General features: G+C 38.7%; 1 protein-coding gene across 5 annotated transcripts in view; it reads left to right on the forward strand.

The window, feature by feature from the left end:
* MAP9 (microtubule associated protein 9) overlaps window positions 1-12,176 on the forward strand; it is a 46,486-nt gene extending 34,310 nt beyond the window's left edge. For 2 of the 5 annotated variants that reach the window (XM_047857060.1, XM_047857062.1), the window contains exon 14: window positions 187-4,212. In XM_047857060.1, coding sequence (XP_047713016.1) covers window positions 187-309 — 123 coding nt within the window. In that variant the 3' untranslated portion in view covers window positions 310-4,212. Of the gene's footprint in view, window positions 1-167; window positions 4,213-5,599; window positions 5,741-11,869 lie in introns of those variants that run through there. The other 3 variants (XR_007151747.1, XR_007151746.1, XM_047857061.1) reach the window with 3 other exon arrangements.
* The last annotated feature ends 1,611 nt before the right edge of the window (window positions 12,177-13,787 follow it).

Genomic DNA, 13,787 nt, shown 5'->3' on the forward strand with positions numbered 1-13,787 from the left:
TTAGTTCCTGTTGGTAGTATTCTTTATAAGCAATGTTCTCTAGCTACTATTCCTTTATAAACAATTAAACCGGAAATGACATTTAAATCTCCTGTAATGGATTATTTTGTTCTTCAATGAGCAACTTGATTTGAAAATAATGTTCATATATATATGTAAATTTACAGTTTTCTGTTTTCTCTTTAGGAAAAGAAAGAAAGGCAGGAAAGAATTGAACGAAAACAGAAGAAACGTCATTCCTTTCTTGAAAATGAGGCACTTCCTCCCTGGAGCCCTCCAAGTCGAACTGTGTTCTCAAAAGTGTTTTGATAATTCTCATTCTTACGTGAGATGTAGTTATTTATCAATTCACTAATTTTAGCCGTGAGTTTAAAACTATTTATTCAGTTGGTTATAGTTAGAAGAGTTCTATGTTATTAAACGCCAGCCATTTCCACTGACTGTGGATAAGATGCTTTGGAGTTTAATCAATGAAATAATTGAAGGCATTTTTTTTGGACCGTAGATAAGCTGCCTCAATGAGAAGCTAATAATCAGATCGCTCTTACTGTTAAAAGAACCCTTTATCATGTCTTTGCAATTGTTACAATCAGGTGACCCATGACCACTTTCAGCCGTGCCCGGTATTGAAGTGTGTGTATTCCCCAGAATAAAGGAAACCATTTAGGTATGACAGTCATAGAAATAATTGAATCATTCTGTGAATGATTGTCCACCTAGATTCAGGTTTTAAAAGGAATCATTGCTGGCAGTACGCATGTATTATTTTTTTCCAAAACTTACCTTTAACTTGAGCAGTTGCACTGTACAAGTTACAGTTTTGGTCAGGTGAGGCAGTAGTTCAGTAGAACTCTAATCCTCCAGGCATTCTATTTAAGGAGTATGCCTTATGTTTTAATATGAGTGTATCTGTCCCAGATTTCCATGACAATCATAGACATAGGCATTTGAGTAGACCTCTCAAATTTGTCCTCTAAATTCTATCTCACTTTATTATTTCGGTGATATCAAAAGATATCCGTTTCTTGGCAGTGAAATACTCACACAATTGAGATGGAAATTCCACAAGAGTTCAAGGTCATTATCACTATTATTATTTTCCAGATTTAAGCCATATAGGTGATAAAGGCAATTTTTGACCTCTTAACCTATTCTAGAGTCTTATAGCTTATATTTAGAAGACAGCTGTATAGGAAGGTAACTTGTAGAAAATGCCCAAAGAATCTTTATTTATTTATTTGATCTGTGCATATCTTTATATTAATTGGACTCATACTTGAACTGGTCAGCTAATTTATCACAGACCAAATGTATGCTCTCAGAGTTGTAATACTACTTTAGCCAATGATGGGATGCAATGATGGGTGAGAATATAATTACTATTTATTAAGCACCTATTGTATGGTCTCTTCTGGGTCTTTACAAATGTTAATTCTTTGCAACAAGTATTCAACGCAGGTATTATTTTTCAGATTAAAAATACTGAGACTCAGAGAAGTAACTTGCCATACATTTAGCATGTGACATTTGAGATTAGAATTGAGTAAGTCTTCCTCCCCCCAGAATCAATAGGCTCATTTTTATGCTCTGTATTATATCAACTTTATAAACACATTTTACCTCTCAGATCCTAAAATCGTGCATTGTTACCTAGAGCTTGTATTTCCTTTTAAGAAATATCTGTTTGTTATTAGAGATGGTGAACTTTATTAGATCTATAAAATGAAAGAAGATTTCATAATATGTAAAGAATTAGTCAAATGCCTTGTATGTAGTATTAGAATGTCAGGAAACCCAGCAGGTAGTGGAACATAGGCTTTTGAGATAGTCACTCAGAGGGTCTCACTCTGAGGATTAGGCTGGCTGCAGTGCGTTCAAGATAAGAGACATCACGGATCAGTAGATCACATCAGTGCTACAGGTAGTTGTGTTTTTTTTGTTTTTTTGTTTTTTTTTTTTTTTAATTATAAACAAAACTAGAAGCCTTTTTATACTGCCAAGAACCAGGAGAATACTTCATGAAATTGAAACTATTATCACCAATGTGTATTATCAATATGGGATTTAGCTCCTCTGTTTTTCACCAAATAGATATATATAGTGCCTACCAGGAGGAATCGTTGTTTATGGTATCTAATTAGCTATTCAGAGCTAAGAAGGTATTTGCAAATTCCAGGAAAGTTAAAGGAAAAAAGGTCAGGGATATGAGATCATAAATGCATGTCATAAATTTCACATTAAATATTTACACTTCCCAATTATTTTCTTCTTCATTATCATTTAGTGGCTTGCTATCATCGCTTCTTAGTTGCAGGAGCACTGAATGAAGTTAGTAATTAATGTAAAGCATATGGCACATAATAAGGACTTAATAAATGTTCATTTTCACTTACTTACTTCCATAAGCCCTGCATTTCCCCACTTCATGTATGTGAGGAGAAGGTCAACACAGATGGGATTGATAATGGTTATTTGACTTACACGTTCTTAACATGCAAGAAGAAATCTCCACTTTCCTGGCCAGTCTGGCCATCCAAAGAGAATATGGAGGTGAGTTGGATTAGAGACCTCCTAAAAAGAAATCTAAAGAAATCTAAATCTTAGCACTGCTTGTGAAGTAGAATGAAATGGGAAATTGAGGTGTTTGCGAAGACCCAGCAATTCATCTCCCTCAGTGGGGAATTTTGTCTTAACTACGATAAATAATAAATTACTTCCTGTTTACAGTAACACCTGCTGATCAGTTATCTAGTTGAATGAAATCCTCTCTTCTTCCCGTAGCAAAAATAAAGCTGAGTTTTAAGAGCTGGATGAAAGTAAAGTACTGTTGACTTTCTGAGATCCAAAGGAGAGAATCCAACCTGGTAATATTCTCTTGAATGCATTTATCTATTTAAGGGGTATGATTTTCCCATATATCCTTTAAAGTATCAAATATCAATACATTTGCTCATCAAGTTTTCATTAATTTATAATAGGGAATTCAAATTCAAATTAAAGACACTAAAAGCGTATAGATTTTCAGACTAAAATTCTACTTTTGTAAACTGTATTGATCACTTGAATGCTAACACTTCAAAGTACAGAAAATAAGAATTTAATGAATATTTTGCAATATGACTGAAAACAATTTCCCTAGAAATTGTCAGATTAGTACAAAAATAAAATTGTATACAGAATGTATTTTCCCCGTAACAAGCAAGAAAACAGTAGTGCGTTCTATAAATAGAGAAAAACTATATGGCATTTTAGATCAGTAGGAAGTGGCAGTTTTCTTAAAGAAAATAAGAACCATTCAGGGATAACAATTTTCCAGTGGTTTGTATTGCATCCTGTTTTGAAAATGTTAGTAGTTCATTTATTGTTCTAAATAGTATTGAAACTGATATCTCACTGTTGCCAAAGCGGTAGCTGAAAATAGTTAAGTGTTCCCAGTTGTATATACCTTGGAGTGATAAAACTATGGATCTGGAAGGGTTTTAATAATTTAATAAAGTTGGCCCAAACACTATTTCTAAGTTGAATGACTACTTTGACTTGCCCAAGCTCAGATCACTAACCATAAGAATCCAAAGTTAGAAATCAGGTGTCCAGTTTTCCGGTTGTAATCAGCCCACCATTCCCCAATTTTGAGATCTGATAAAACTTTCACACTAACTTTTGTAGCCATGGTCATTACCAACTTAGTTCGTTTCGATTCTCTCCAATGGTCCCTTATTCTTCCAGTGCCTTCTCCATAACTCCACCAGATCAAAGCTCTTTGGGCACCTCCACCACTATTTCATGGGTGGGGGGAGTACTGAAGTTTCTTAAGCTCTGGGTCACAGGCTACAGTAAAATGGAAAAAAGAAATGTCTCAAAATGGGAGAAATTGCATGTTAGCCAAAGTAGGTCCCGAGAATAAACTAGTACAGAAAACAAATTTTCCTGATGTAATCTTGGCTCTAATTTCATTAGTGCTGTATTAAAAGGTATTTAAACCCATATGCTTCCATTCTACACAAAGCAAAGATATTACCAATTGTCCTGCTTCCTAGGTACATTGGCTGACAGAATAACGAATGCTATGTAAATGCTTAACTAGAGACTTCCCTGAATTCTTTTCATTTTAAAATTTCTTGTGATTTGATTATTTTGAAACATGTTACATGTAATTGTATAATGTTAATTAAATTATTGGCACTAAATTTAGGATGTTTAAGAATTACTTGAGGAGATGCATTTAATGTCTGCTTTTTAGTAGCATACTTCATGTTCTGCTTAATTAAAGTTAATCATTAAAGATTTATTTTATTGGGTCCTCTTATGTTTTGATTGTGCCAGATTTCATTTCATAACGTTGGAAAATGTGGTGTGAGTTTTATTTGTGGGCTAAAGGTGAAATGATCATTGTCATTTGCAGCAACATGGATGGATCTAGAGAGCGTAATAAGTGAGAGACAGACAAATAGCATATGATTTCACTCATATGTGGAATTTAAGAAAGAAAATGAATTGAACAAAGAAAAGAAAAAAAAAAAAAAAAGACAAACCAAAAAACCAGACTCTTAACTACAGAGATCAAACAGATAGTTACCAGAAGGGAGGTGGGGGGCAGGGGCAAGGATGGGGGAAATTGGTGAGGGGGATTAAGAGTGCACTTAGAGGAGCACTGAGTAATGTATAGAATGGTTGAATCACTATATTGTACACCTAAAATTAATATAACACTATGTTAACCACACAAAAGTTATTTTTAAAGATGAAATAATTATATTATGCTGATATACCTTTTATTAGAAATGACTGAAATTTTGAAAAAAAAAAGAAAATTTGGATATAAACTTTTTTTTACTTGAAATACTACACAAATTACAAAGGTAATGTAATTATAAAATTATGAAATAATTAGAAAGTGCAGCATCACCTGGGTGGCTTAGTCGGTTGAGCATCTAACTCTTGATTTCAGCTCAGGTTATCATCCTAGGGTGGTAGGATTGAGCCCCACATCGGGCTCTGCCCTGAGCGTGGAGTGGAGCCTGTATGGGATTCTCTCTCTTTTTCCCTCTGCCCCCTGACTTGTGCACTCTCTGTCTCTCTCTTAATAATAAGCATAAGTGCAAATAGCAAAAATAACCCACATTCCCATCTCCCCGAAACATTCATAGTTAACATACTCTGTACTCTCCCAGCTTTTAATTTCCGGTGCATTTTTTCTTGTAGTTGAAATTAAGCTGAGAATGAAGAAGGAAGAGATATAGTTCCCTCTATCTCTGTTTTCCTCCGGGTCTCTCTATCTCTGTCTCTGTCTCTCCCATGCTACCTATATGCGTTGTATTTCTATATTTTCTCTCTCTCTACATATAGAAATAGAACACATACACATAACATGCATATATACAAACTTTTTTTTTTCCTTAAAATAGATAGAGATCAAACTGTGTATTTGGTTACCAGAATTTACCGCTCAACAATATATAATGAACATATGAACATATTTCCATAAGACATATGTCCATATGACATCTCAAGATGTCACGGATCACTTAGATCCCATCAAATTACCAATAAATAAAGGAAATTTCATAAATAAAACTAGAAACCTTTTTTATATTACCAGAACGACAAGACATGGAACAAAGTTACTTAATGGGTATGGAAATTCAGTTTTGCAAGATGAAAGGACTTCTGGAAATTGGCTTCATGACAATTCGAGTGTGCTTAATGCTACTGAACTGTGCATTTAAAAATGGTTAAGATGGTAAGTCTTGTGTCCATTTTACTACAATTTTTAAAATACAGGGGCGCCTGGGTGGCGCAGTCGGTTAAGCGTCCGACTTCAGCCAGGTCACGATCTCGCGGTCCGTGAGTTCGAGCCCCACGTCAGGCTCTGGGCTGATGGCTCAGAGCCTGGAGCCTGTTTCTGATTCTGTGTCTCCCTCTCTCTCTGCCCCTCCCCCATTCATGCTCTGTCTCTCTCTGTCCCAAAAATAAATAAACGTTGAAAAAAAAAATTAAAAAAAAAATAAATAAAATAAAATAATGCACAGCAAAACAAAACAGTGACTCATTCATCTATATGAATATAGATATAGAGACATATAGAGAAAACCTCTCATTACAGATATGTCTTTTCTTTTGGTCTGATCAGATCGACTTACTCATCCCAGACGACTCATCCTTGATTCAATTACAGTTTTGAGGACTGTCCTAGCTGCTAGGCTTAAACCGAGATTGAACACTGAGTAGAAAAGCAACATTTCCACCACACCTTCTAAGAACTCCTTTCAGATATTTTGTCTTGGATATTCTTCTTGCCCACTTCATTTTTGAGATAAGCTTTAGGGTTCTTTCTAAGCTTTTAAAACAAAATTATTATCGGTAGAATTGCGATAAGCACGCACGAGTAAGAAAATCTTTTGGTTTGAAAAAAAATAGAATGAAACCAATCCCTTTCTGAGACTGATTAATGTTAACGCACATTTTTGTATGTGTAGCAATTTAACTCTTAAAATTAATGAACTCTATGGTGCTCATGGATTCCCTTTAGGGAAAATCCACTGTGATCCTACACACACCCAGAGTAACTCAGTTACTTTCTTTTCTACACTGTTTCCCTGCCTTAAATAACTCTTATTGAAGGTCTCACCTTTGTACTGATATATGTATATGTATTCCCCAACTTAAATGAGAGCTTTAGGAGGATGGAACTATATTTTACACATCTTGGTATTTCTACTTTCTCAGTGGTGTCTGGATGAATATTTCTTGGCTGATTAAAGGGCAAGTTAAAAACAGAATATAAAAGGGGCGCCTGGGTGGCTCAGTCTATTAAACATCCAAGTCTTGATTTCAGCTTAGGTCATGATCTCACAGTGGTGAGATCAAGCCCTGCATAGGGCTCTGTGCTTGGCATGGAGCTTTCTTAGGATTATCTTTCCATCCGTCTCTGCCCTCACCACCACCCCCCACATAAAAACAGAATATAAAACATTGCATGTTTTTCGTAATGTATATATATATGTGCATATATGTATATAGTACATATACGAGCTAGGACCCTATTATTTGATGCAATTATATAAATTATTTTATATATAATTAAAATGGCTGAACATCTGGATGGCTCAGTCAGTGGAGCATCTGACTTCGGCTCAGGTCATGATGAGGTTTGTGAGTTCAAGCCCCGTGTTGGGCTCTGTGCTGACAGCTCAGAGCCTGAAGCCTGCTTTGGATCCTGTGTCTCCCTCTCTTTTCTGTCCCTCCCCTGCTCATGCTCTGACTCTCTCTCTCTCTCTCAAAAATAAACAATAAACATTTTTTTTATTAGAATGGCATTAAAAATGAGAGTTATAATGACTATTGCAAATAGTTTAAAATTGTATTTTAGATATGGCATAATTTTTTCAGCCCCAAACAAAACAAAAATTTTTAAAATGGAAGCTCTGTGTGTGCATATATGTGTATGTGACTGCATTAAGTTGGAAAAGTTCATATATATTCTAATATTTACAATTAAATAGGCTGAGCCCTATCAAGAGAACTCTTCTTTCCTTCTTGCTATCCTTCCTATGGTAATATTAAGCAACAACAATGAAAAGGAAGGAAGGAAGGAAGGAAGGGGAGAGAGAAGGAAAGAAGGAAGGGAAGGAAGGAAGGAAAGAAGGAAGGGAGGGAGGAAAGAAGGGAGGGAGGGAGGAGAGAGGGAAGGAAGGAAGCAAGCAAGAAGGAAGGAAGGAAGGAAGGAAGGAAGGAAAGGAGGGAGGAAGGAAAGAAGGAAGGAAGGAAGGAAGGAAGGGAGGAAGGAAAGATAGCAAGCAAGCCCCGGGCTCACTAGCTCATTCAGGCTGAAGGATGAATCTTGGTAGAATAATCTCTTAACTAAAGCTTAAATTCAGATATGCCAAGTGTGGGTGCTGAACCACACTCTGCAGAGAGGTCTCAGTCCTGGTGAGTGGAGTGCATGGTCACTCTGTGGCTACACTGAGTGTCATTACTAGATTTAGAACTCAGAGCTACACCTTTAAAGCTTGTGAGTATGATCACAAGGCTACCAGATGTTGATTGCTGCATATCAAAGCTGCTGGTTTATCAAGCAGTGAACAAGCTGCCAGTGTGTGAGACTCTTCTATGAACCTTAGGGATTTGGCAGTAATAGCCCCTGCTTTCAAGTAATTTACAGTGAGGTCAGGAGGAGGCGAACAGAAATCACATGAACAAATATACAAATGAAATAATTCCAGTCTCTGATAAACTCTATGAAGAAGGTAAAATAGTTTAATGTGATAGAGTGTGACCGAGAGGTGGAAGGTTGCTTTTCAGCAGGAAGGTTAGAGGAGGCATCTCTGAAGAAAAAGATATTTGAGTCATAACCTGAAATGAGAAGAAAGCAACTCTGGGATGACTTGGAAAAACAACCCAAGCAGCAGGTGCATTGAGTGTAGAGGCTTTGAGGAGGGTAAATGCCAACATGGTGGGTGGTGAACAAGAAGCAGAGAGGAAGGAAATGAGGCCAGAGAGGAAGGAAGGTTCTAGATTAGGTAGAGAGTCTGAGGCCATTTTAAGAAGTCTGTATTCTATTCTAAGTGCAATGGAAGAGTGTTAGTTGGGGGCTGAAGAGATGTGACATTGTTCTAAGTGCAATAGACGCACTCTCAGTTTCGTGTAGGAAAACTATTAATTATAAGGGAAAGGGAATATAAAGAAACAATTATAGTCAACATAAAGGGAGAGAAGTATAGAGAAAAACAAAGAAGGCTTAAAACATCAACTGGGGCACTTACAACCTCCAACCTTCTGTATGAGGAAGCCCCACAGTGAAGAGCCTGGTTGGAGTCCCAACTGAGGGTCCTGGGTGGAGCATCCTGTCCTCAGGTGAGGCTTCCAGCTAGCTATTCCTGCCAGGGTGATATATATACTACCCGTGTGTGATTTATGGTTAGTCATTATGTGTGCCGAAGTGCAGTCCCAAATGAGCTGGTTTTGCTGTTTCTGAAATCTTAGGAGCCTGGGTGTCCTCCCTGATTTATTCCAGGGGGCGGGCCTCATCTGGCTCAAGGAGGTGAAACACATTAATCCTTCTTGGCATCAGGAACAAAGAGCCAGTTCTGATCCCAAGGCCAGATACGGAGTATAAGCCAACACGCACCCCCCCCAATCCCCCCCCCCACCCCGCCATGATAGTGTATGTGCAGCTCTGGGCAGAAATACACGACAAGTCGCACAAACAGCTTCTATACAGAACAGACATACACTTACAAAAGTTCTTGGGCCTCCTGGGTGGCTCAGTTGGTTGGGTGTCTGACTTTAGCTCAGGTCATGATCTCACAGTTTGTGGGTTCAAGCCCCATGTCGGGCTCTGTGCTGACAGCTCAGAGCCTGGAGCTTGCTTTGGATTCTCTCTCTCTCTCTCTCTCTCAAAAATAAATAAACATTGAAAAAAAATTCTCTTAGGCTACTATGAGGGGTAACGCACTGGGAGGTTTCCTTACTAGCCCAGATAAGGATTAATGGAGACTTGGTCTGGTGTTGTAGCAGTGGAGGTAATAAAAAGTGGTTGGACAAATTTGGGGATGCAGGATATGGGAAGTGGCTCATAGATTTGTAAGGATTGATGCCAGAAGTCTCTGAGCCTAGTGAAGAGATTAGGGAATGGAGAGCTGATTGATCCCAGTTTGTATCTGGCCCTAGATGCTCTTTAATTAGCACGTACCATACAGAACCCCATGGCACACTCAAAGTTCCAGAAGGTTTCTGTAGTTCAAGTGGGCTGATTTACTTCAAGCATGGGCCGTGATCTGTACCAGGAAGCAACCATATCCCAAGACAACCCATGCCCGGTGTTGACCCCAGACACAAGGCCAATCACCACTTCTCTTGCTATTTGGAAAGCCTTTTTTGCCTTCTCCTACCAGGCTGAGCAGGAGCCACTTCAGTACATCGTGACAAGGCGTAATTAAAAAGAAGTATCTCTGTGTCTGTACTTCAGGAAGTTGTTTGGCTCTTTGCCACTTTCCTCGCCTTTTTTCGACAACTTTCCAATTTTGCATACTAATAAATATTTATGAAGGTCACTGTTTGTCAAGCAAAACACAAACACAAACTTAATAATGTATTCCAGAGCGAATAGCTGATAGATTCACAAAGTACTAAACTCACAAGTGTGGTGTTGTGGTAATGAGAAATAAATATTTGGTATTCATTTCTGGCACAGAGCTCCTAAAACTCTTGGAATTACTTAAGAGAGCAACATAGGTGTCTTTTGTTATGCTAATGAGGTGACTGTACTTTAGAATGCGGGCTGGTTGCTAGGAGACCCAACCTCGTGATTAGAGGGTTGGAACTTTCAGGTGTACTCCAGGGAGGGGAGAGGGGCTGGAGGTTGAATCAGCTAACTGCCAGCAACTGAAGATTTAATCAGTCATGTCTTAGGTAATGAAGCGTCCATAAAACCCCAAATGAATGGGGCTTGGAGAGGTTCCAGGTTGGTGAACGCATGGAGATTTGGAGAGGGTAGTACGCTGGGATAGGACATGGAAACTCGGCGCTCCTTCCCCATACCTTACCCTATGGATCTCTTTCTGAATCCTCAGGCGGTTCCTGAATTACAGCTGTTTATAATACACCAGTAATCTAGTAAGCAAAATGTTTTTCTGAGTTCTGTGAGCCACTCTGGCAAATTAATCAAACCCAAGGAGGGGGTCATGGGAACCTCCAATCAGAAGCACAGATGATAAATAACCCGGGTTTGCAACTGCCTTCTGAAGTGATGGTATGGTGGTTGGGGGAGGGTGGGGAGAGTCATGTGGGACTGAGCTCTTCACCTGTGGAACCTGATGCTCAATGGGTACATGATGTCAGAATTGAGTTAAATCGTAGAACACTCAGGTGGTGTTACAGAATTGCTTACTGATGGTGTGGAAAAACCTTCACACAATGGAATTAAGGTACCGAATCCATTTAACAAGGTATAAAAGAGTATACAGTCAAAAATGTCTCCCTTTGGGGAGGTTAGGTGGCTCAGTCGGTTGAGCGTCTGACTTTGGCTCAGGTCATGATTTTACAACTTGGGAGTTCAGGTCTTGTGTCAGGGTTGCTGCCATCAGCATAGATCCTGCTTTGGATTCTCAATCTCTCTCTCTCTCTCTCTCTCTCTCTGCCCCTCCCCACCTCATGTGTGCATTTTTGTCTCTCAAAAATAAAATAAACATTATAAAACAATGTCTCCCTGGGTGCCTTGGTGGCTTAGTCAGTTAAGCATCCGGTTTTGGCTCAGGTTATGATCTTGTGGTTTGTGAGTTCAAGCCCTGCCGTTGGGCTCTGTGCTGACAGCTTGGAGCCTGGAGCCTGCGTTGGGATTCTGTGTCTCCTTCTCTTCCTTCTCTCTGCCTCCACTGCCCCCACCCCACCTGGCACTCACTCTCTTGCTCTCTCTCGCTCTCTCTCTCAAATAAATAAACAGTAAAAAAAAATGTCTCCCTTTGCTGTTCTTCACCACCAAGGTCCCTTTCCAAAAGGCAACTGTTATTACCAGTTTTTGTTTGTCCTCCTAAAGATATTGTATATATTAAAAGCATAGAATTATTTGTTCTTTTTAGCAGCCTCAAATAATATTTTACTACATGTAGTTTGCTGCACGGTGCTTATATCTTGGAAAACTTTCCAGGTTATTGCACATAGAAATATTTTGTTCTTATTTATAGTTATATGCTATTACAAAGTATGGATATTTGATGAGTTACTTGGATAGTTCCCTTTTAAAAGACTAGTTCCAATCCTTTAGCGGTATTACAGTGTCGATAATAAATCATAGTTACATTAAGATTAACATGCTATTTTACTTGTATACAAGGGAAGCCAGTCAATAAATTTATTTTGTCATTTAAAAAAGCCAACAGGATTTATATAAGAGGAAAAGAAGAAAAAAGGAAGAAGGAGAAAACACCAACTACATGGAAATGTGACCTGTTTTCATGTCCTTGGGTAAATTGGTGATTGGCCGGCAACTCTCTGGAACTGGTTGGGGTCTTCTGCCTTGGACAGCTGGATAGATCATTGGAGAAGACAATTTCAGTTATGATGGAGTCTTTGAAAAACCTCAAGATTTTTTAACCATAAAATATACCTGCCAGGCTATTCCTCAAAATTCTCTCTGTCTTTGTTTAACACTTTGTCTTCATCAGGTCAAGTCTGCGCCATTTCCTTCACCTACCTTTCACTCAGATGATATGTGGTAGAGAAGAATCTTGTCCGCGTCATTTTACATGAGGGTAAGTACCATCATAGCAACAAGGCTGATGGCTGGAATTGCTGGATGAAAAGATACATGCATTTTAACTACGAAGGATATCGCCATATTGCCCTGCACAGAGGGCAGGAATGGAATTTCTAGTTTTTCAATACACACAGACTTGGTTTAGAACACATAGGGGTAATTTCACTTCCACCAAGAAATGTGACTGCTTCTGTTTTTCTTAAAACATAAAGCCATCTCTGTCTTCAGATTTCCCATTTTAACAGATGTGATTAAAAGAAACATTTGGAAGCATCTGGGTGGCTCACTCAGTTAAGTATCTGACTCTTGGTTTTGGCTCAGGTCATGATCTCCTAGGTTCATGAGTTCAAGCCCTGCATTGGGCTCCACGGTGACAGTGGAGAGCCTGCCTGGGATTCTCTTTCTCCCTCTCTCTCTGCCCTTCCCCTGCTTTGTCTCTCTCTCTCAAAATAAATCAATAAACTTAAAACAAATAAAAGAAACATTGGCTTTCTTTCTAATTCTACAAGAAAGCTGATGAGTGCAATTGTCACATGATCTCTGTATTGAACAGACCAATAAAAAAAAAAAGAAAAGAAAAAGAAAAAAGGAGGGATAAGGATAAAGATAAACTAGGGATACAGAGCCTAGCTCTTTCTCAGCAACAAAATTCGTATTTTTACATATTTAATAAATTTCTGTATGACCAACTACATCAACTAAACAAACAAGACTCTTAGCATTAACACTGTGAGGTCCAAATGAAACGGCTCCACAAGTCTTCCTAGTTATATTTTCTTCCCCGTAAACTCCAAACTGTCATGTCAAGGCACAAGAAAGAACGAAAGCACGCTGATGTGGTGTGGATGCTACAATTATGTGTCTCTTTGTCAGGGCGGTCAGAAGAGGCTTGGCGCGGGGCCCCGGTCAAGGCAATCACCACCAGTTACGAACTGCTTGATATGTGTTTCTAGAAGGGTGCTACAAGGAGCCCTTGCAGGTAAACCGCGCTGAATTTGCAGATTGCTACACAGTGAGGAACAGTGCAAGCCACTGCTCTACGTTGACTTTAAAGATCCTTAACTGTATGCAATTTCTTTCAGTGGCTAACTGTAGGGTAGACCACAGGGGTCCAGGGGCTGCTGGGGGAGTTTGTTTCTTGGGTCCCCAAGAATCACAACTATGGTGGGCAGCCCAGGTAGAACCAATGGAAGTTGGAGAGCTCCTGGAGGTCAGATGGAGTCACCCAGAGGACACAGTTCTGTCTTCAACCATATGCTGACTTCATAGTTTGTGTGAGATTTTAGTAACACCCATGGCTAGCTGCAGGGTCACTGCTCTCACCATCCTAACCATGCGGTGCCATTTGTCAACCCAGAGTTCCATGATTATCTTGATATACTGTATTTAACATGAAAATAGTCAACATGATTGGAAGTTAATTTGCTTTGCCACAAGAAATTTTGACTTTATAATCATTAATGAAAGAAAAAAAGTCTGTTTAGTTCTTTAAATATAATTGCAGTTGTAACATTTTGACTTATACCCATCAAAT

The sequence above is a fragment of the Prionailurus viverrinus genome, chromosome B1 (assembly GCF_022837055.1).
Source record: "Prionailurus viverrinus isolate Anna chromosome B1, UM_Priviv_1.0, whole genome shotgun sequence".
Lineage (NCBI taxonomy): Eukaryota > Metazoa > Chordata > Mammalia > Carnivora > Felidae > Prionailurus > Prionailurus viverrinus.